We start from the raw sequence: 22,540 nt of genomic DNA on the forward strand, positions 1-22,540 counted from the left end.
ACAGTAGATTACTATAGTCATTTCCTGCTATCTCTTTTGCACCTAATTTATTCGACTGCCCTACCCCTCTATTTCTTAACCATGACCAGACAGTTTTGATAACTGAAGTTTTATAATATAATTTTAGATCTGATATGGATAACCTTTTTCTTTTGTATTTTTTCATTAATTCTTTCGATATTCCTGACTTTTTGTTTCTCCATATGAATTTAGTTACTATTTTCTATATCTCTAAAGTAATCTTTTTTGGAAATTTGATTGGTATGGCACTAAATAAGTAGTTTAATTTAGGCAGAATTGTTATTTTTATTATATTAGCCCAGCCTATCCATGATTTTGATTGTGTGAAAAGGGTTTTATTTTTAAATTTATTTTTATTTTGTTTTTGCACGGCAGTGGGGTTAAGTGACTTGCTCAAGGACACACAGCTAGGTAATCATTAAGTGTCTGAGGTCACATTTGAACCCAGGTCCTCCTGACTCCAGGGCTGGTGCTCTATCTACTGTGCTACCTAGCTGCCCTGTGCAAAGGGTTTTATAGTTGTTTTCGAAGACTTTCTGAGTCTGCCTAGGAGAAATTTTAAGAAAGTGAACATAGTTTTCATTCGAATCCTGTGTTGTTTTTTTTATCTGAATGTCCATAACAGGAGAGACCTGGGAGACCAGGGTTGTCCTAGCTCTCTGAACTGCTGAGAGGAGTCGCATCCATCCTAGTTGATCAACTTACAATATTGTTGTTAGTATATAAAATGTTTTCTTGCTTCTGGTCCCTTTGCTCAGCATCAGTTTATATTATTCTTTCCATGCTTCTCTAGAATCTGACCATTCCTGGTTTCTTGTAGAAATATAGAACTCTATAACATTCATACACCATAATTTTTTTTCATCCATTCTCCAATTGATGGACATCCTTTCAATTTCCAATTCTTTGCCACTACAAAAAGAGCTGCTATGAATATTTTTGCAACATGTAGAACTTTTCTCATTTTTTAAAGATTTCTTCTGGATATAGGCCTAGTTTTGCTGCGTCAAAGGGTATGATCAGTTTAATTGCTCTTTGTTCATGGTTTCATATTGCTCTCCAGAATAGTTGAAATTGTTCACAACTCCATCAACAATTATGCTCAATGATTTTAGTAGAATGAGAACATTAACAACTAATGGTATCAGGAAAGTTTTCCTATAGCCATACAAGTCCTAAAATACTCTGAGAGATTCTAAGAAGTAGAAGTTGAGAGAGAGAGAGAGAGAGAGAGAGAGAGAGAGAGAGAGAGAGAGAGAGAGATTAAGCCCCTATCTTACATCCTCCCACTAGCATTATTGATTTGATGCCATCACCTATTCTTCCATCCTCATTTCTCCCATACTTCAGTCACTCACATTTCACCCTCATGGCAGACACCAGGAATTTGTACTATGTCACCCAGAGTCAATAGTAGGAAGAAATTCTGGAATGAAAATGTTTCTCTTTTCAGGCAAGGAAAATAGCCTAAGCGAAAACTTGGAGGTGGGAGATGGAGTGACAAGTTCAAGGGAATAGTTCAGTTTGACTGGAAAGGTAGACTGCATGAGGGGAAATAATATGAAATAAGCTTGTTTGATCCAGAAATCCAGAAACTCAATTTTAGTGGCAGTAATTTTATGGGGAATTTTTTAGTGGTTCTTCTAGCCTCTACTCTCCTTCCTTGACTTGTCAAGAGTGATGACTCCAAGGCTTTCTCCACTCTCAAAATACCAGCCCAACTTGTTGACCCTGCCAGAAAATGCTTAGCACATTATCAGGTTTAGCTTCCATAGTTGCAATCACTTAGGAGGCCCAAGAACCACATAGATTTCATTCCAGAATCTCTTCCAACTGGTGGCTATTCTGACAACATTGGCTGGCTCAGTTACAAATTCATGGCATCTGCCATGCCTATGAAATGTGAGTGACTAATGTATGAGGTGGATGAGGAGAAGAGATGGTTGGGTGATGGGATCAAATCAATAAACCTAGAGGGAGGATGTAAGACATGAACTGGTGAAGTTCCCACAGCTGACTCTTTGATGATGTCATAGTAGCAAATCACTATGGTAGTGTAACATTTCTTCTGGGCTACTCCCCAACCCATCCTCACATTCATGGTTTAGGGTTATTTTTTTTACTTTTAGGATTCAACACATAGCCCATGAACCCTCACAATTATCAGTCATTTGGTAGACTTAGTTACTTTTAGCAAAGTCAGTAGTTAAAAATCATCTTTCTCATAATCTTGGGGCACATTGTCCTACAAATACTCTTTCCATCCAATGGGAATAGTAGAGCATACATGTAGGGCATACATATAGCCATAGTTACTCTCAATTACAGTGCCTGAGTGTCTTCTTGATTTTTGTAAATTCTTTGGATTAATGTCACTATTGAGAAGGTGAGTCCACCTTTAGGTTGTCTTATTCCTCATAGGTCATAACATCTCTTCCAATCGGGTTATTCTACTAGACTCCTTGGACTTGTTCTTCATTGGGTATCTTTATTCCCCATTGCCTACAATTTTAGACTCAATAACAATTTATAGCTGGATTACAGTTGTGCTCTTTCAGAAAGATCAGATAGCCTTAACACAGGATTAATAGAAACCTTTCCACATATGCTATCTCAGAGGATTCTGAGTCTTGACACCTCCAAGGTAGGAGGTAGGAGAGCAGAGTAATTCCAATACAGGTTTTCCTTTCAGTGACTTCCCAATTCAGGGTTCAGTTCCCTTGGATTCCCTCATTCTTATGTAAAGTAACCAATTAGTATATATTTCCCAAATCTTCATCTCTTCAGGCTGAGTCATAACCAGATAAATCATCATTTGTCAAGTAATCACTAAATGATTCTAGAGTTGGGGTCTCCTCAGGTATTTTTTTTTTTACACTCTAAGACTCCAACAATGAATAAGTGTGAAATGAGTGGCTGGGGGGAATGGGTACAAAGACAATTTGTACCACAGAGAAAATGAATTGTATGGGTTGGTGTTTTCATATGCAAATGAATCAATCAAGCCCTCAGAATTTGGAGTGGTCAAAGCAGGATAGGATGGATGAGGAGACAAGAAGGATGGTGATGGGGTCTTTTACACAGTATAAAATGAACTACTCACATTTGAAAGGGGCTCATCCTTTATTGGGTACAAATACACTTTGGGTGGAATGCACCTTTATATTTTATTGTCTCTGTTATTTGCCCCTTATGATCGACAAATATGTTGAAGTATGAAAGAGATAGACTCAGAGCAAAAAGTACAAAGGTTTTGGAATTGAGAATCTTTTGAATTCAAATTCCACTGCTTAATTTTTTGATATTCTGTAAAATGGGAAACAAGAACACCTTCCTCACATGGTGGCTATGAAGATTGAAGGAGATTGTGTATCTAAAATATTTGTAATTTGTAAAGTGTTATGTAAATGTTAGCAGATGGATGGCTCAGTGGATGGAGTACCAGGCTTAGAGTCATGAAGATCTGAGTTTAAATCTGGTCTCAGACATTTACTAGCTATGTGATCCCTATTTGCCTCAGTTCTCCATCTGTAAAATGAGGACATACTGGAGCAGAAATAGCAAACAATTCCAGTATCTTTGCCAAGAAAATCCCATAGACAAAAGTTCATGGGGTTATGTAGAGTTGAACATGACTGAATATCAGCAAAATGTCAGTAATTATAGCATAATTTGTTTTTCTTCATGAATTTAATTGATCAAGGATTTCCTAAATGCCTACTATGTGAAAGGAATTACCTTTATAGCTAAGGTAAGACTGAGTTGGTCTAGGGAGACTTGACTCATCTGGCTTGTCTCCATAGTTGAACTACCCTCTGTCCTTTGTTCAAGCCTGATCTGTATGAGCAGCACTTCATTCCCCTGGTTGCCTGGTAGAGTAATATCTACTTGCTGGAGAAGAGAGTCACTAAATTTAGCTTGTCAAATTTTTGTCGACTCTGGCTACCCATCCATGCTGTGACTATTTCTAATTTCTTTTTTTCCTTAAACTTCTTTGTGTTAAAGGGAAATAAGAAGGTGAAGGTTTTGTGGAACAAAGTACATGTACGACTGATTCTTCTAATCACTGTAATCAGTATCAAGTTGAGAATGAACATAATGAGTCAAGAAGAAGGTTTGAAATGTTAAAATGGAGTTCTAACCTAAGATAATAATGTTCTCTCTTTCCCTGAATGTGGGGTATATGTACTCTGATTTAGGATGCCTTCATAATGTCAAGTATGGTTTTTAAACAAAGCTTATTTAATTTAATTTGATTATTTAATTTATAAACTTTTCAATGTTTGACATTTTTCTTAATTATCTTTCTTGATTAGCTTTTTGAGTGACTTTCAGAAGCTTCTTAAGAATCATTTTTTACATATATTTTAACTTAAAAGAGTATGCTATTTCTATGAAGCTAAACATTTTGGGTTTGCATAACTGGAAATCATTTCACTTGATTTTACCATCAACAAGATCCTCAAAATCATTAAAGAAATCTGTACAAAGTGCTTTTTTGCTGATTACTAGCTCTATTAAAAGTCTCATGCTTCCTTCTATCTCATCCAGATCCATTATAGCATCTATACCCTCCAGAACCAGAATGTCTCATCTACAACTAACCTCACTCCTGACCACCCATTTCATCTCAGGCCGTATGATTTGTCTTTGCCAACACATTCCCTGCTTGATTGGGTCTGCTGTTACAATTCTTAGACACTTCTGTTTCTTCTTAGTTTCAAAAGGGATGTTGAGTATGCATTTTACAATTTCTACCCTGGTAATTTTTTAGCTTTTTCCTCTTTGAAAAAGGGTGACATTACTCTAGACCAGATATATTCATTCTCATGAAATATTTTCAATCTAAATGTAAACCTCCCTTCTTTTGCTTCCCCTATATTTTCTTCCCCTATCTGTCATGCCATCTGTTCTTCATATTTGGAAAACAAACAACTTACTAAGTACCATTTTCTCCATTTAAGATACTGTGCTAGGCATTGAGTTTAAAGAGATGAAATAAAGATGAAAGCTTATCTTTTCATGGAGTTTATGGTTAATTGTTCCAGATTTGGGAGTCAGGACTCCTAAAAAGAATTTCCTTTTTTGGAGTGTGATTTAATAGAAACATGATCTCTATTTTTCCCCTTTTACTAGCTAAGCAAAGGAATACTCATCTAGGTTGCCCCTGGAAAAGTCGTATTTGATTCTTACTGATTTTACCCTTTTTTTTTCTTTTTATTCTATAAGCCTTTCTTCTCCTAAAAAGAGGACCACCATTCTCTGTTTCCAATTAACCCTCCAGGTCTGGAATAGTATACTCCATCCTTCTACCCTGGAATGCCAGGAAAATTGGATTTTATCCTGAACCCCCCAAAAAGAATCATACTCCTAAATTCCCAAAATCTGATGGATAATGTCATTCCAGCCCAATATTTCTCTTAAAGATAGGAAAGTGAAAGAGTGGTTTTCCAGTCATGGTGGTTCTTTTATTTGATACAAAAGTGGAACTTTAGTTTCCTTAAATGGCATGAGACATTTCAGATCTAGCTAAAAAAATCTCTGTTCTATTCAAACTGGCCCAGGTCTCTGCTCCTGGTCACTTTTATACAGATATACACACATGCATGAAAATGCATATTTATGTGTATAAACATTGTGCACATATATATTATGAAGGATACAACATATATACACATATATACAAACATACATGTGGTACATGTATATAAACACACATGTAAATACACACACATAGTCTTTCGCTTCTTGTGGGTGCAGGAAGACCTACCATCACTGAGAATGCCTTTTCTATCTGGCTTTCCTTGGTTTCCAAGGATACCTATATTGTTGTTGAATTATTTCTGTCATGTTCAACTCTTTGTGACCCCATTTGGGATCTTCTTGGCAAAGATACTGGAGTGGTTTGCTTTTTCCTTCTCCAACTCATTTTATAGATGATGAAATTAAGGCAAGAAGGGTAATTGTCCAGGGCTACATAGGTAGTAATAGTCTGAAGCTGGATTTGAACTGAGGAAGATGAGTCTTCTTGATTTCAAACCCATGCTCTATCCACTGTCCCACCTAGCTTTCCTGGCTATTGAAATCTTAAACAAATCCAGGCCTCTTGACTGTTCACAACTCTTGGATGGGAATGACCTAACCATCTCCTAAAGTTTTTCAGTGAGAGGAAAGAAATGATATCTGAGGTCCCTCTACTTTCAATAGCCTGTCCTTTTTTCCCTCTGCTACTCATAGTATCTTGCTTTTCTCCCCCCACATCAACTCTACCTCACTGTGTTCCCAAAATAAAAAAAAAATTGATATAGAGTCTTTCTTATCTTAATCCAAAAGCTCTATCATGTCTACTCCCAGTTGTTTCTTCCTCTGAGCACAGCTCTAATAACAACAAGCCTGATTTGGATCTCATTGGAATCATACAACTTTAGAGTTCTTGTTAAGTCAATGACTTGCCCAAAGTTTCACAGTAATTTGTGGTGGAGTCAGGTAGATTGTGCCTGGTTCTAGAACTCAAGTAATAAAAATTATTTTCAACCTTTTTCTGAATCTTCAATCAACTCCAAAATCAGGAGTCCTGAATCATGAAATTAAATATCTCACTAATTCTGTGTAAGGTTTCTTAACTCAGACTATTTCTGCATCTGTCATTGTTTTGAGTCTATTCTCTCTTTTAGGACCCTTGGTTACTGTAGGCCTAAATAGGTTGAATTTTTTGAATGGTGAATTTCCAACATCCCAATGGGTATTATTAACCCAGATATTTAGTCCAATGTTCTAGGAATTTACCTCTTTTGAAAAATAAATACATAGTAAGCTCTTTTCATAAGCTATTTATGTTCTGTGTAAAGTTCATTTGGCAAACTCCTGGTATTGACATGTAAAATCTACTTCAACAATGGCATTTTGCAGTCTATCTACTAAGCTGACTCTTCAAATATTCATGTCATCCCCTCTACCTGCCCTTGGAAGCAATCTCTTGTGGAAATGCAGTAGAGACAGGATAGACTTGGTTAGTGAGGCAATTACAGTCATCTCTACTGGTATAGGGTGGTAAACTTGTAAATGGCAGAAGAGTGATTTAATGAAAAGAACATGGGATTTTAAATCAGATGAACTGGATTTGAACCCTGGCTATGCTTTTTATTGCCTGTTTAACAATGAGTAAATCATTTCACTTCTTTCCAACTTAGTGTCCAAAACTAAAATATTGAGGAAAACTTGAACTATGATGGATAGTGTTATAGAATATCAGTTCAAGAAAATATAGGTGAAGAGAATAGTACTTGACAGTAATACTGTTAGAACAGGAGTAAGTACTGATGATACACTTTACTTAAAGTCACTTCAGACTTTTTTTTTTTAGGATTTTGCAAGGCAAATGGGGTTAAATGGCTTGCCCAAGGCCACACAGCTAGGTAATTATTAAGTTTCTGAGGTCAGATTTGAACTCAGGTACACCTGACTCTATCCACTGCACCACCTAGCCGCCCCAGACATTTTTTTTTAAATTTAAAGTTCCATGATTTCATCTTTTGGTCCTCCAACTGAGAAAAGTTGCAACCCCTTCCCACCTTAGCAAATGGACTATATGAGATACAAGAATATAAAAACTCATGGTTAAACCTCTAGTGATGAGTTGCTCTGACTGTAGGTCATAGGCTCATATATTTAGAACTGGAAGAGACATTAGAAGCCATTGAGCCTAAGTGCTTCATTTTACAGACTACAAAAATACTGAATGGAGTGGTGATTGTTCAGGTTCACAAAGTGAATAAGATTCTATAGAATTCAAAAATAGGTCTTCCTGACTCCAAGTCTTGCTCTTTATCTTCTATGTCTCCTAGGTAAGATGGTCCTTAGAAGACAAATGCCCAGCTCATCACTGAGATACCATTGAAAGTTCTCCTAACTTAGTTGTATATATTAGAACTTGATGCCATAGCTTTGGAGAAATCATTGCTACCATTATATATATCAATATGAAACAAATACAAATTTGCCTCAGTATTTCAAGGAACCCTTTCCATTGATGCAGATCACCACACAACTATTCTTTAATAAATAAGTTTATGAGTATCTGTGGTCAAAAATATTCATCTCTGCATGACCAGTCTCCTGTGGGTAAATGTCTCCCAACTTAACCAGACTAGATCTTGAACGACACACAATTTTCTTTGTGGCTGTTCATATATCTCTCTAAGATATACCTGACAAGGGGACATAAGCTTCTGCCTGAAGACCTCCAGTGAAAGAAAACTCAGGTGGTATAGTGAAGAGAGTCTTGGATTTAAACTCATGAAGACCTGAGTTCAGGTTAATTTGGGTACTTAACTTCCCTCAGTCTCAGTTTCTTCATACATAAAATGGGAATAGGAACAATACCTAGAATTTTTATGAGAAGAAAATGAGGTTAAAATGCATAAAGATCTTTCTAAATGTCAATTTATTATTATTATTTATTATTATTATCTTCTAATAAAACCTATCCTACTTAGATATAGCTCAAGTCAATAAGAAGGTTTTTCCTCCCCTCAAAGTTAGATGTTAAATTTGCTTCTTTGTAACTTTGACACATAGCCCTCTGGCTGGTGATAGTTTTGAGATGTCTTTGTCCACATTTATATTCTAACTGAAGAGACTCAACTAATAGATATATATCAATTAGAGGAGAGTTAATTGTTTACATACATGGAATTGCTTGTAAGCTTAATATTAATTTAGAGCAAAGAGATATCCTTGTGAATTGGAGTAAACAAAGAAAGCTTTATTGAGAAGTGTGTCTTCACTTCTTCACTAGGCTTCAAAGAATGGCAAGATTTATATAGGGGAAGCAGAGGATAGAGAATTTTTTGTTCAGGAAAAACAGTATGAACAAAGACATGAAAGGAGGAATAATTATGGTGTTTATAACTTATAGTAAGGAAAGGTGCTCAAATAAAGTAAATACTTCAGTTGATAAATAGTACAAAATAAGATTGGATAGATTTGTTAGGACCTTGAAAACCTGGCAGAGAAATCTGAATTTGATACACAAGAATTGGAAGCTACTTTAGATTTTTAAAAAAATGTTTTATTGATGGCTTTTATTTCTCATTGCCACCCCTCCACCCCATTCAGACTGAACTGTCTTTAGTGAAAAAGAAAAACAATTAAATAAAAAATATTTGATGCAGTCTATGCCTGATAATAATTTCAGATTTCAGAACTGAGGAATGATAGGTTAGAGTATTTATGGTGGATATGGAGAACAAAGAGTGAATGAGAGAGAGAGAGAGAGAGAGAGAGAGAGAGAGAGAGAGAGAGAGAGAGAGATTTATAATTAAAAATGGTAAACTTAATAAAATAAAACCAAATATTTAAAGAGATCATACATAAAAACTTTAAATTCTAAATTATTTGTAATTTCCTAAAAATGTGTAGGTGAATAAAATAACAAAAATTCTCTAATTTTTTTATTATGTCTTTTTTTGATATTTGTTTTTTCCCAAATATTTTTCCACATTAAATTTTGTTACAATGATGGTGATTATGAATTGTTATACTCCCTTTATTGTCACTTTTTTAGTTGTAACCAAAAACCTTTTAGTTTACTTTTTATATTTAATGTCTTCTGGGCTATTGTACAGGTGGATTAAATGAGTGTTTCTAATTCAGTTAAAATATTGGAATGTAGCCTCATCTTCTGTCAGTTCACTGAAAGTAATTTAATCATAATTCTAGTAGCAAATTGTAGGAGAAATATGGTATGTCTCTCATGCTGTGTACATTTTGATTTCTTCCTGTAAGTATTTATATCCACATGGTTTGGAAGTTATGTATATTTGGCATGATGATGCCAATAAAAATATACTTTCTTAAATTTTTTTATGAATTAATGTTAGGTCCTGGAAAGGATGAAGATGGGATATCGCATACTTATCTTCCTCAATGGAGAAGGGGGAAGGGAAGGAAATAAGCATTTATAGAACACCTATTAGATTCTAGACACTATATTAAGCAAAGATTATCTCATTTGATCACAACACTCCTGTCGAATGTGCTATTATTACTCTCATTTTGCAATTGAGAGAACTGGTGCAGAGAAATATTAAGTGACCTGCTAAGAGTTATCCAGTTAGTATGTGTCTGAGGCAGCATTTGAACTCAGGACTTTCCTAGGTTGGCACAGTGGTTAAAACAATGGATCTGAAATCAGGAAGACTCATCTGACCCCAGACACTTCCTGATTGTGTTACTCTTGGGAAGCCACTTAACTCTTATTTGCCTCAGTTCACCAAATGGGGTCATGAAGAGGAATTTGACATAAATGAACAGCAACAACTTCCTGACTCTAACTTCTGTGCTTTAACCACTGGGTCATCAGCTGCCTTTGGGATGAAGTTAAAAATGGGCTTGGAACAAATTGTTATTCTGTTATCATTCTTTTATAGTTAATGTTCTGTAGACAGGTAGTGCAGTGGAAAGAATGTATTGAATCAGGCAGATGTGAGTTCAAATCCAACTTCACACACTCAAAAGCTGTGAGACCCAAGGAAAGTCACTTTAATCTCTGTCTAATCTGCTAGAGAAGGAAATGGAAAACCACTCTGATATCTTTGTCAAGAAAACCTCATACTGGGTTACAAAGAATCAGACATGACTGAAAAATGATTGAACAACAACAACAACAACAATGACAAATAGAAGTCATAGAATTAGATATAACAAAGGTTATAACAAAAAAAAGTAATATTGAAAAGATCAGAAAAGGTGGACAAAGCCTTGATGGTGACAGCCAATGATAGGAGTTCAGAGGAATAAGAGAAACCCACAAAGGAGATGAAGCTTCAGACATTGAGATAGGAGTAAGGTGTGGTGGTGTTGTGAAGGACAGTCAGTGTGTCCTAGTAGAAACTGAAGTAAAATTCATGCTCTAATATTTACTAGCTGTGTGACCATGAGCAAATTACTTTACCTCTCTTCTTCATCTGAAAAATGGGGATAATAATATTTATACTACCTATCTCATATTGTTAGAAAAGCACAATATAAACTTTAAAGCTCTCCATAAATTAGAGGTTTTGTTATGTCACTGAAATCAAAGGGCATTAATAGGTATAGTGGAATAAGTCAATGTCAAGAATAAGTCAATGTCAAGTATTGGTCATTTAGCCTCAGATACTAGTTGCACCAATTAGAGAAAGTCATTTAAACTCTACCTCAGATTCTTCAGTTATAAAATAGGAACAATAATAGTGCCTAACTCAGGATTGTTGGGAAGATTAAATGACATGATGTTTTTAAAACACTTAGCTTAGTATTTGCCACATAGCAGGCACTTAATAAATGCTTGTTTCTTTTCTTCCTTTCTTTATGGGGGAATGACAAAATTTAGAAAATGCACTTATTGATCGATCTCTGAACGTGGGGTCAGAAAGACCTCAGTTTAAATCTTGACATAGGTATTAGACATGTGACACTGGGCTTAGCTTCTCTTGGCCTCATTTTCCTTATTTTTTAAGTTTTACTGATTTGTTTTATTTTTACATTATAAACATTTATAGGTTGCTCCTATACCTAATAATATGGTGACCTTCTCTAAAAATGCATGGAATATTCCACAGCTGTAATATTCCTATGCCACTCTATTAAACTTTTTTAGAACAGGAATCTATTTTCTATCCTCACCCCCACTCATTCAAAAAAAGAGAATAGAAAAACAAATTATTTGCAATAAATTTGCCTAGTTAAGCAAAATGAATTCCCTCATTGACTGTATACAAAAATAACTATGTTTTATCCTTTCTCCTAAATCTATCACCTGCTGTGAGGAGATACATAATATGTTTTTTATTTCGTCTTTTGGAATCACGGAAGATCATTGTATCAATAATAGTTCTTATAGCTTTCAAAGTTGTTTATTTTTCCAGTATTATTACTGTATAGATTGTTCTTTTGGCTTCAATTGTTTCATTTTTCATCAGTTTAAAAAAGTTTATGAAATTTTTTTATATTGATGTTGTAGTATCATCAGTTCATATGTTTTCCCATGTGTTTTAAAAATCAACCATTTCTTCATTTCTTGTAACACAATAGTATTTTGTAAGATTAATATACTATAACTTATTTAGCCATTTTTCAATCGATGGATATCCCTTTAGTTTCCTTTTTTTTGCCATTGCAAAAAAGAGCTGGTCATGAACTTTTCTTCTATCTATCTATCTGTAATTTTTTTCATGTTTAATTTTTCTTATAATATGACTTATCTTTAAATCACAAATCCACTTATCTTGGCATAAAAAGTGAGTTATTGCTCTAAATCTAATTTCTTACATACTTACGTCCTAGTTTTCCAAGTAGCTTTTGTTAAGGAGTGAGCGAATCTTTATCCCTGTAGATAGTAGAGATTTGCATTTAATGAATCTTAAGGTACTATATACATTTCCTTCTATTATTTGATTTATCTATTTTTTAACCTTTATCAAATTGTTTTGAGAATTATTGCTTTGTAGTACAGTTTAAGAGCTGGTGCTCCCTTCATTCTTACTTTATTTTCATTATTTTGCCCAGTGACAGACATTAAAAACCAATATTTATTAAGGTATTTAAGAAATAATGATTCCTTGATAAAAATTTCATTATTTTTTCTTCTTTTCAGTGAAATAATCCTTTGATAGTTTGATTGTTATGATAGTGAATAAACCAATTTAGATAATATTGTAATTTTTATTACATAGACTCATTATACCCATGCATATTAATATTTTCCCAAATATTTAGATCTATATTTCTGTAAACAATGATTTGTAATTATAGATATATAGTTATTGTGTATATATTGGTAGTTAGACTACCAGTGTGGATTTATTCAGCAAGTCTGCTGTAATTATCATTTTGATGAAAATTTTGATTGATTCTTTAAGGATTCTTTAAGTACACTATCATATCTTGCATCTTTCTTTTACCTATCTTTATTCCCTTAATTTCTTTTTCTTGTCTTTTCTCTAAAGTTAGCATTTCATACACTATGAAAAATAGAAATGGCGACAGTGAATATCCCTGTTTCAACTCTCGTTTTATTGGGAAGGGTTCTAACTTACCTATAATGATAGCTTTTGTTTTGGATATATACCACTTAGCAATTTAAAGAAAGATCCATTCCTATGTTTTCTAGTCTTTTAAATCAGAAATAGATACTGAATTTTGTTGAAGTTTTTTCTTAGTCATCATTTAGTTCATTTTGCTATTAAAATGATTAATTTATTTTATAGCTTCTTCAACATTAAACCAACCTCATATTTCTGGCATAAATACAACCTATTTATAGATTGAATTTATGAGTTATTTAGGTAGGTTATTTCATCTTTCTGATATTTTGTTTTAGTTTCATGGCTAATATTTTATTTAAAAATTTTACAACAATGATCATTGGAGATATTGGTCTATCACTTTTTTCTTTTTAAATTATTTCTGGTTAATGTATAAGATCATATCTGTAATGTAAAAAGAATTTGGTAGGGTTGTCTTCTTTTTTTCTCTTTTTGCAAAAAGTTTATCTAATATCAGAATGATTCAGCTGTGTTTATCTCGTCCTGGAGTTTCTTCCTTTAGAAGTTCATTTATGGATTGTTCAGTTTCTTTATTTGAAATTAGATTGCTTGAATTCTCTCCCATTTTTCTGTTAATTTGTGTATTTTATATTTTTTATAAATGTTTATTTCATTTGAGTTATAAGTTTTATTGATATCTCTGGTCAAAATAATTTTTCAATAATATCCTTTATTCTTTTTTTTGTAAATTCTTTTTATTTTTGAAATTGGTAATTAATTCTTTTCCTTTGTAATCATATTAATTAATGTTTATGTATTTTCCCCCTCCCCTTTCAAAACAAACCAGCTACTAGTTTTATTTATAAAGTCCTTTTTTTGTTTCAAATTAAAAAAAAATCTCTTCTTTGATTTTCATGATTTCTATTTGATGGGTTTTAAAATTTGCTTTTTTCTCATATTTTTAGTTGCATTTCCAATTCATTTGTTTTTTTCTTTTTGTTAACAAACATGTTTAGTGATATAAATTTTCCCCTTAGGACTACTTTGGCTGCATCCCCAAAATTTGGATAGGTTGTCTCATGGCTGTCATTAGCATTAATGAAATTATCCATTATTTCTATGACCAACCCATTAGGATTAAGTAATTTGTCCCCAGTTGATTTTTAATGCATTTCAATGGCTCTCTATTTAATATAATTTTTGTTGCATTATACTCAGTTGTGCATAATACTTTTACAAAAATTGATTATATCTTTTGGTAATTTAAAATGTCACAGACAAATGTGGAAAAAAGAAACCTTGTACACATTTGTTACTTTTTAATTTTTTTTATACCATAGAATCTCAACTTTATACCAGGTATCCTAAAGTCTTAGGGCAGATTTTAGTTATTAAAGTAAATTATTGAAGTTGTTGAAGCTGAAATATGTACTGTGGGGACACTCTGTATAAAAGTCACTGGGAATTAATCCCTTTTAAGTAGAAGAAGGAATCAGAATAGTAAAATGAGAAATTTTGGAAGAGAGCTTAGAACATTTGCCATAGAATCTTAAAGTTGGAAAGGAACTTTGAGATCCTCTATTCTCTTCATTTTATAGAATCTTTTTATTTGTGGAACTCCTTAATAGATTAGGACAATAAACAAACTTTTGTCATGATTTCTTGCTTTTTTTAAAAAAAGAAAAGGAAATGATAATTAAAAAAAATCCACCACTCACTAATTTCAAAAGAATAGGGGACTTACCTTTAAATAACTACATTAGAAGAGACAGGCAAATGTAAAGAAGCTGACTTTGGGCAGCTTTCTTTCTTTGGTTAATGTAAAGAGTTGTGTGGATTTTGCTGTTATTTGCATTGTTCAGGATAGCATCCAATATTCCAATGTTCACGTAATGCTTTGAGTTAGCTATCCTTCGTGGGATAATTATAGATTAACATAATATACCTATTGTTCTGTTCCACAAAGCAGCACTGTCATAGAATGATGAGATGGGCTTGTTGGGTGGGAGGGAGTAGGGAAGGGAGAATCTTTGTCTATGTATAAGTGTGTGTCCCCTCTGCATCTCTAATTCTTTTTTATCTCCTATATTCCCTCCCTCTCACCATACCCTGCTGTCTCCATTGTTCATACCTCACTACGAAATGTTTCCTTTGGTCCTGGAGCCTTTAGATCTTTAATGTTTTGGTCTGCTGCTCTGCAAATATCCCTTGCTATACTTATTATCAAGTGATTGGTGTTGGTGGTTATGGTTTTGAAGTCTTTTCCAAATATTAGTATTGGGTTATATAAGCATCAATAGAGAAATCCTATGGGGAAACCGTTCTCTTCCAACTGTCAGTGAAGTTGCCTATCTAAATGTTATTTTTTTAAGCAGAGGGAGATGGAAAGGACCAATTTTCACAGTATTGCTTTAGTGAGTAAGTCAGCATGATATATAAGAGAAAGCATCCTGACTAGGGGTTTGGAGGACTCAGGTATAATTCTAACTTGATTTCTTACAACCTATGTGACCTTGGGCAAACCATCTAACCTTCTCTTTGAATTTTCATTTTCTCATCTGCAAATGTGAGAGTTGAATAGATAGTCCCTAAGGTCCATTTTAAGCCTAGGAGCAATCTTATGATGATAGCATTCAATATCTATGTATATTTTATTTGAAGATCTCAGAGACATTTGCATTTGGAGAACTTCAAATCTATATAACAAACATCTTAGGTGAAGTAAAAAGGTGACCTATGGATATTGTCACCTCCCCTTGGCAGTTACCAAATTCAAAGTTGGGTAAAAGACTTGATGAATCAGAAGTATAACTGGAATTTAGAACAAAATGTTAATGCCAGGGCTAAGTGGTAGCCACTGGGGCATGATCTTTTTTTGCAGACAAATCATCTTTGCTTATTTTAATGACCCAACAGCAATATATTTTTCTTATCTGGGAAAGGATGATGAGAATAATACCAATACCTCACAGTGCAAAGTATTTTAATTATGTTAAATGTTTCTTCATAACAACTCTGTACACTAGGCAGAACTATTTTTAGGCCTATTATATATATGGGGAAACTGAAACTCATTGGGGGTAAAAACTTGCCTTTCATAAGGATAAATGTAAAAGTTTCAACAAGTTCATTTAACTACAAGTTTGGGAGGGTAGCAATTTTTAGGGAAAAAACCCATTTGGGGTTTTCTTGGCAAAGATACTGGAATGGTTGGCCATTTTCTTCTTTGGTCATTTTATGAATGAGAAAACTGAAGCAGATGGGGTTAGGTGGTTTGCTCATGATCACACAGTAAGTGTCTGAGTCTGGAATTTGAACCCAGAACAATGGGTCTTCCTGACTCCCAACTTGGTGCTCTATCTACTGTATCACTTAGCTGCCCTTATGGGGCACTGCTCCTCCCTTCCCAAACCAACCAAACCAAACTAAACCAAACCAAACTGATGTGATCCTGGGTTTCTTTAAAAGTTAGAGTTCCTGCTGTTCTCTGTCCAGGTCATGTCATCTTCAGAGTACTGTGGTCAGTTCAGGATACTCTAATTTAGGAAGGACATTGCTGAAGTGGAGGATGTTTGGTAGAAAGAAAGGAAGATGGTGGATTGATTGAGTCTTATAAAAATCAGTTGAAGGAACTTGGAAATGGAAGAAAAAAGTAACTTAGAAGGGACCCTTCAAGTATTTAATTAATAATAATTTAATAATAATAGGTAACATTTATATAGCACTTACTATGTGCCAGGCACTGTTAATTGCTTTATTATTGCTGTCTTTGATCCTTACAATAACCCTGGGAGCTAGGTATTATTATTTTCCTCATGTTATAGATAGCTAGTTAAGTGTCTGAGGTTAAATTTGAATTCCAGTTTTCCTGATTCCAGGTTCAGTGATCTAACCCCTGGACCATTTAGCTTTGAAGAAATGTCACATGAAAAAGGTTTTTAGCTAGTTCTGCTTGTTCCCAAGGGACAAAATTGAGAGCAATAGATTGCTTTGAAGAGAGATAGCTTATGAGGCATTATAATATGGGAGACATCCTAATAATTCAAGCTATCCTAAAGTAGAATGGGCTACTTTGTAAGGTAGTGGGTTTCTCTTTATTAGAGATATTCAAGAAAAGATTTGATGATCCCTTGTTTGTTATTTGTGAAGAGGATTCTTATTCAGGTACAGGTTGGACCAGACAACCTTAGAAACCAACCAAGAAGTGCTTAAGTGCCTTCTAAATGCCAGTCACTGGGAATGAAAAGATAAAAGTAAAAAAAATGGGGGTGGCTAGGTGGCATAGTGGATAGAGCACTGGCCTTGCAGTCAGGAGTACCTGAGTTCAAATCTGCCTCAGACACTTAATAATTACCTAGCCATGTGGCCTTGGGCAGGCCACTTAACCCCATTGCCTTGAAAAAATCTAAAAATCTAAAAAATCTAAAAAAAATCAAAACAGTACTTGCCCTCAAGAAGTTTATATTCTATTAAAAAAACAACATATACATAACAAATAATAATAATAATTGCTAGCATTTGTATTATGTTTTTAAGGTTTGCAAAGTGCTTTACAATTTTCTCACAATAACTTTAGGAAGCAGGTGCTATAATCATCATTACACATGAGGGAAACTGAGGCAGCAATGGTTAAGTGATTTATCTAGCATCTAGTAACTCAGGCTGAATTTGAATTTAGTATATATATGTATATTTTTGTATATAAAATATACAAAATAGATGTCTAGTGATTTTGGAGGAGAGTTAATAATGATGGGGGAGGAAGGAAGGGTTAGGAAGGGCTTCATGAGCTGAGTCTTGAAGAAAACTAGGATGCTAATAGGTATAGGTGAGGAAGGAATGCATTCCAAGTATGGGAAACACAAAGACAGAAATGGAAAAATGGAAATCTGTATATGAGAGACAAAAAAGAAGACCAGTTTGGCTTGACTATAGGTTTTTTGAAATGTCTGATCCCTTGTGACCCTGTGTACTAAAATGTGCCTGGAGTTTTCCTGTCAAAGAGTATGGTTTTCTAGTGGATTAAGGCAGAGATTAAATGGCTTGTCCAGGGTCACACAGCAGGTAAATGTTTGAGGCTGAATTTTAACTCAAAATCATCACTCCAGACCCTATCCTGAGTTACCTAGCTGCATCCAGTGCCAAATAGATGAGTTAGTGTTTGTTCCTAGAAGTAATAGAGAGACACTGGAATTCACTGAGAAAGGGAGTGATAGATTTGAACACGAGCTTTAGGAAAATCACTTTGATAGCTGTGCAGACAGAAATATGAGGCAAAGATACTAGTTAAAAAGTTTCAGTAGTCTGGACAATAGGTGCCGAGGGTCTGAAACTCAGGGGTTGGCTAGGGGACTGGAGAGAAAGGGATGGATTTGAAAGATGTGAAAGTGGAAGATCTGATGATTGATTGAATAGATAGAATTAGTGAGAATGACTTGAGGGATGGTGTTATCCTCCACAGAAGTAGGGGAGCTGAAAAGAGCATGGGTGTCAGAAAGAAAAATGGTTGTTTTGGGATGTAGAATGTGAATTGCCAAGGACATTCAGTTGAAAATGTCTGGTAAGCAACTATAAATGCAGAACAAACTAAAGAGATTAAATATACATACATAATATTATATATGTGTATATATATGCACAAACATATATGTTCATTTATATATGTATAGAAAGATAGATGGATAGAAGTGATCTGCATAGAAGTGAATTTTGAACCTATGAAGTTGATGAAATCACTAAGGGAGAAGTTCAGGGTATGCTGGAGTATTACTTCTCAAAAGGCAACTGTGACATTTTTATTGTGAGCATTTACACCTTAGAAATCAACAAATACTACAAATCAGGACTTGATTATTATTTTATTGATTTTCTCAACTTTAGAAAGTAATAGAGAAAATAACAAGTGTTTCAATTAAACTTAAAAGTGTGTCCTATATACTTTCTTTTGGATAATTGGTGGTTAAATATTGAGGAGCACCCAAATGGAAAAGTTCCGACCAACTCTCATATTCTGTGATGATTTTTCCCCCTTCCAAACTACCCTTTCTATTTAATTTATCTGTATTTCATCTGGTTGAAGGGGTTGCTAGGTGGTACAGTGGGATAGAGTGCCAATGAGGCCAGTGAGACTCATATTCCTAAATTCAAATCCAGCTTTAGTTGTGTGACCCTGGGCAAATCACCTCATCCTATCTGCCTCAGTTCCTCATATGAAAAATGAACTGGAGAAGGCAATAAATTGCAAACCACTCTAGGATCTTGTCAAGAAAACTCCTCCAAATGGGGTCAGAAAAATCAAACATGACTGAACAAACATTTGATTGAGCATTTTGGAGGGGATAGTGAGGGGCTAAAAATCTAATTTACTCTGAATATCAAACCATCTGCCAGTTTCCAGTAATTCTAATGTATTTGTTACTCCTTCCTTCTCACTCACAAATGCCTATGTTACTGATTAAATGCCTGATTATTCTCTGAGTAACTTTGCCTGGAGTCCTAGGGGAAGTTGTAAAGGAATCACTCGGGGTAGCTTCTCTCCAGTGGTGAAGAGCAAGGCAAGCTTCCTGGTTACAGAAACCTAGAATGTTAGAACTAGAGGCTATCTCACCTATCTCCTTCATTTTTATGGCTGAGGAAAGTGAGGCTATAGAAGGTAAGATGGTACCTTTCCATGAAATTTTTCAGAGAAGGGTCAGCAGTCTAGTTTGACTTAACTATGGTATTTGTGAAGAGAAGTGATGGTAAATAAAGTTGGAAAAATAGTATATGTTAGACCTGGAAAAGACTTAACATTTTCATTTTATGCATAAAGATTCTGTGGTCCAATTAAGTGACTTGCTAAGGTCTCATAGACATTAATTTCAAATTGGGTCTCATGACTTCCAAGCTAGTGATCTACTTCTAAATACTGTGCTATCTGTGGTAGGCCTAAATTATGAATTATTATCTTTAAAGTGTTTGTTATGTTTGTCTTTATTTTTAAATTTGGATTTTTTTTCCCTTTTAGATAAGAAGTTATACAGGCATTGGGTTCCAGTTATGATTTTGCCAGTACATATTCATGTGACCTTGGATAAGTTTATTTAACCTCTCTAGGTCCCAACTTTCTCTTCTGTAAAACAGGGCACTTGGATTAGATTCTAATGAAAGCTCATATTTATATCATTTTGGTAGTTCCCCAAACTCTTTCTTCACAGCTGCCCTGTTTTGGTAGATAGGGCACATCATATTAGTTCCATTTTAAGGTGAAGAAAATAAAGCTGACTGATGTTAAATGACTTGCTCATGAGTTATCTGGCTACTAAGTGTTGGAGCTGAGATTTAAGCCCAGGTCTGTTGGCTCTAAGTCCAGTGCTCATTGAATTGTTATTTTATCTTTTGAGGTCCCTTTTCTAGCTCTAAAATCCTGTGGGTTGGGTTTATATTTCTACACTGTGTTCATATTCAGATTTTGGTGAACTGGACCTTACTGACTGTGAGATTTCCTGCCCTACATACATGTCTATTCTTGCCATACCTTGAATGAGCACTGTATACAAGTTATTTGAGGGCAGAAGAGGTCATGGACTTAGTCTAGGGTTTCTTAAATAAGGGTCTGTGAATTTAATTTTTTTTTATAATTATATTGCTTTGTAATCCCACATACTTAAATTTATGCATTTAAAAATACTATTCTATGAAGGGAACAGGCTGCCAAGGAAGTCAAGGCACTAAAAAAGATTAAGAAACCAACTTGGACAGTGTTGGAAGTCTAAGAATTTTCTGTATAGGCTATGTGTAGTGTTTGAGATATAGGACAGGTTTATATATTATTTTGGCATAATCTGAGAAATGATGAGGGTGGTTGAAAAGAATACAGAAAAAAATGTCTCAGATATCTTATTCTAGGGAATTTTCTTAAATTCCTTTGCCATAATAGCAACTGAGGAAGAAGAAGACTGGAGGAATGAGCTCCTTGGATCCATTAATCCTGACATGGAAAGCTTTTAACTAAATAGGACTTTACAAAAGCCATAGCAAAGTCCTACGTCATCCCAATTCTTGTCCTACTTAGGTTCTAATTTTCCAAAGAAGGCTGAACTAGATTTGAGACTTTGGAAAGGGATGCCTGTATTTAGTATTAGCAAAGATGTAGCCAGAGGGAGGCAGCGAGTATATGTATGGGAGGAATTTGATCTCTCCCTAGAGACATTCCCAGAACTAAGGGAGTCACTCCAGGTGCAGTTGCAGACTGGCTGATGTTGCCAGTGATCTAAAAAAGCCGGGAGACCTTCTAGCCTATTACAGTTAAGAGTCTTTGAGTGGGGCCTTCTCTTAGCTCCTCTCTCCTGGTTCACTGAACTCTACAATGGCTCACTGGGCCTTCTAGCAGTAAAACATGGATTAATCTTGTATCAACCCTGTAAGCTGGGTTGATTTTTCTGACCTGAATCCACAATAATGGTCTCCCATCCTCTACCCTCGTAAGGTATATTTACACACCATACCATTATTATTGTTTGACATTTAGCTTAGAATTCATTCCTTTGTGTCAAAATCTAGATACTGCACCTGCCCATGTAGATAAGTTTCTCTTCCTTGTTTTCTCTCTCTAGTATTCTAAGAAGCTTATTCTTCTGCAGATCTTGTGTACTCAGTCATTCCCTCTTGATTCCAAGTGACATCTAAGTGTTGATGTTTATCCCCTTGAATTTACTGCTTCCAAGTTAATCCTCTCTTCTAGCTCCTGTCTTACTACTGAATTAGGTATCTTCTAGCCAATTATCATTAGTGAAAAGTGGAAGTAGTTTTAGTTGTCCCTTCTTTTGTCACATTTTGTCTCTTCCCTTGTAACTTATATTCATGAGTTAAAACAAAGTAATACATTGGACACATCTGTAGATGTGTGAAACTTGAGGTTTTTCATGGAAGGCGTGTGACCTTCATACATTGTTGGGTATACTGAAGAGGGGATTTTTGTTTATGTGTGAGTTGGGTTAACTGACCTTTGAGGTTCTTTCTCCAATATTCTGGGGTTCTGTAACTCCAATTTCTTTTAGAGGTATGTCCTTTCTGGGACCTTAACTCAGACTGAGGAGAGACAATGGAAGAGGTCTGTTTGATGTTCATGGTATCAGCAACAATAGAACTTCCTAAGGATTGCAAGAAATTACAAAGGAAGCAATGTCTATGGAAATGTCAGGTCCTGTGATAGATTCATAAGGCATATATATTTAGTCAATCATGTTTTCCAAAACCCTTCATATCTGACTTACCCTGTAGATGGCTATCTACAGATTCAGGAATGTAGATTGTATGTTTGATGTTCCTATGGAGATAATTAGAAATGCTGGCAGGAAATAGGGCTGGTAGATGAAGGCTCAGAAGAGATGCCACATTTTTAAAGTTGTAGTAGTAATACGGTAGTAGTGGTAATAGTGGTAGTACTGGTATAGTGGTAGTGGTAATAGTAGAGGTAGAAGGTTAGTAGTAGTAGTAGTAGTAGTAGTAGT

General features: G+C 34.8%; 2 protein-coding genes across 5 annotated transcripts in view; both read left to right on the plus strand.

Annotated features, from left to right (window-relative positions):
* The window catches only part of LOC141522389 (zinc finger protein DPF3-like), a 547,867-nt gene that overhangs the window by 352,040 nt on the left and 173,287 nt on the right, over positions 1 to 22,540 (plus strand). The window lies entirely within an intron of this gene.
* The window catches only part of LOC141522388 (zinc finger protein DPF3), a 317,782-nt gene continuing 296,903 nt past the window's right edge, over positions 1,662 to 22,540 (plus strand). For all 4 annotated transcript variants that reach the window (XM_074235794.1, XM_074235795.1, XM_074235796.1 and 1 more), the window contains exon 1: positions 1,662 to 2,407. In XM_074235794.1, coding sequence (XP_074091895.1) covers positions 2,391 to 2,407 — 17 coding nt within the window. In that variant the 5' untranslated portion in view covers positions 1,662 to 2,390. The remainder of the gene's footprint in view (positions 2,408 to 22,540) is intronic.

The sequence above is a fragment of the Macrotis lagotis genome, chromosome 4 (genome assembly GCF_037893015.1).
Source record: "Macrotis lagotis isolate mMagLag1 chromosome 4, bilby.v1.9.chrom.fasta, whole genome shotgun sequence".
Classification (NCBI taxonomy): Eukaryota; Metazoa; Chordata; class Mammalia; order Peramelemorphia; family Peramelidae; genus Macrotis; species Macrotis lagotis.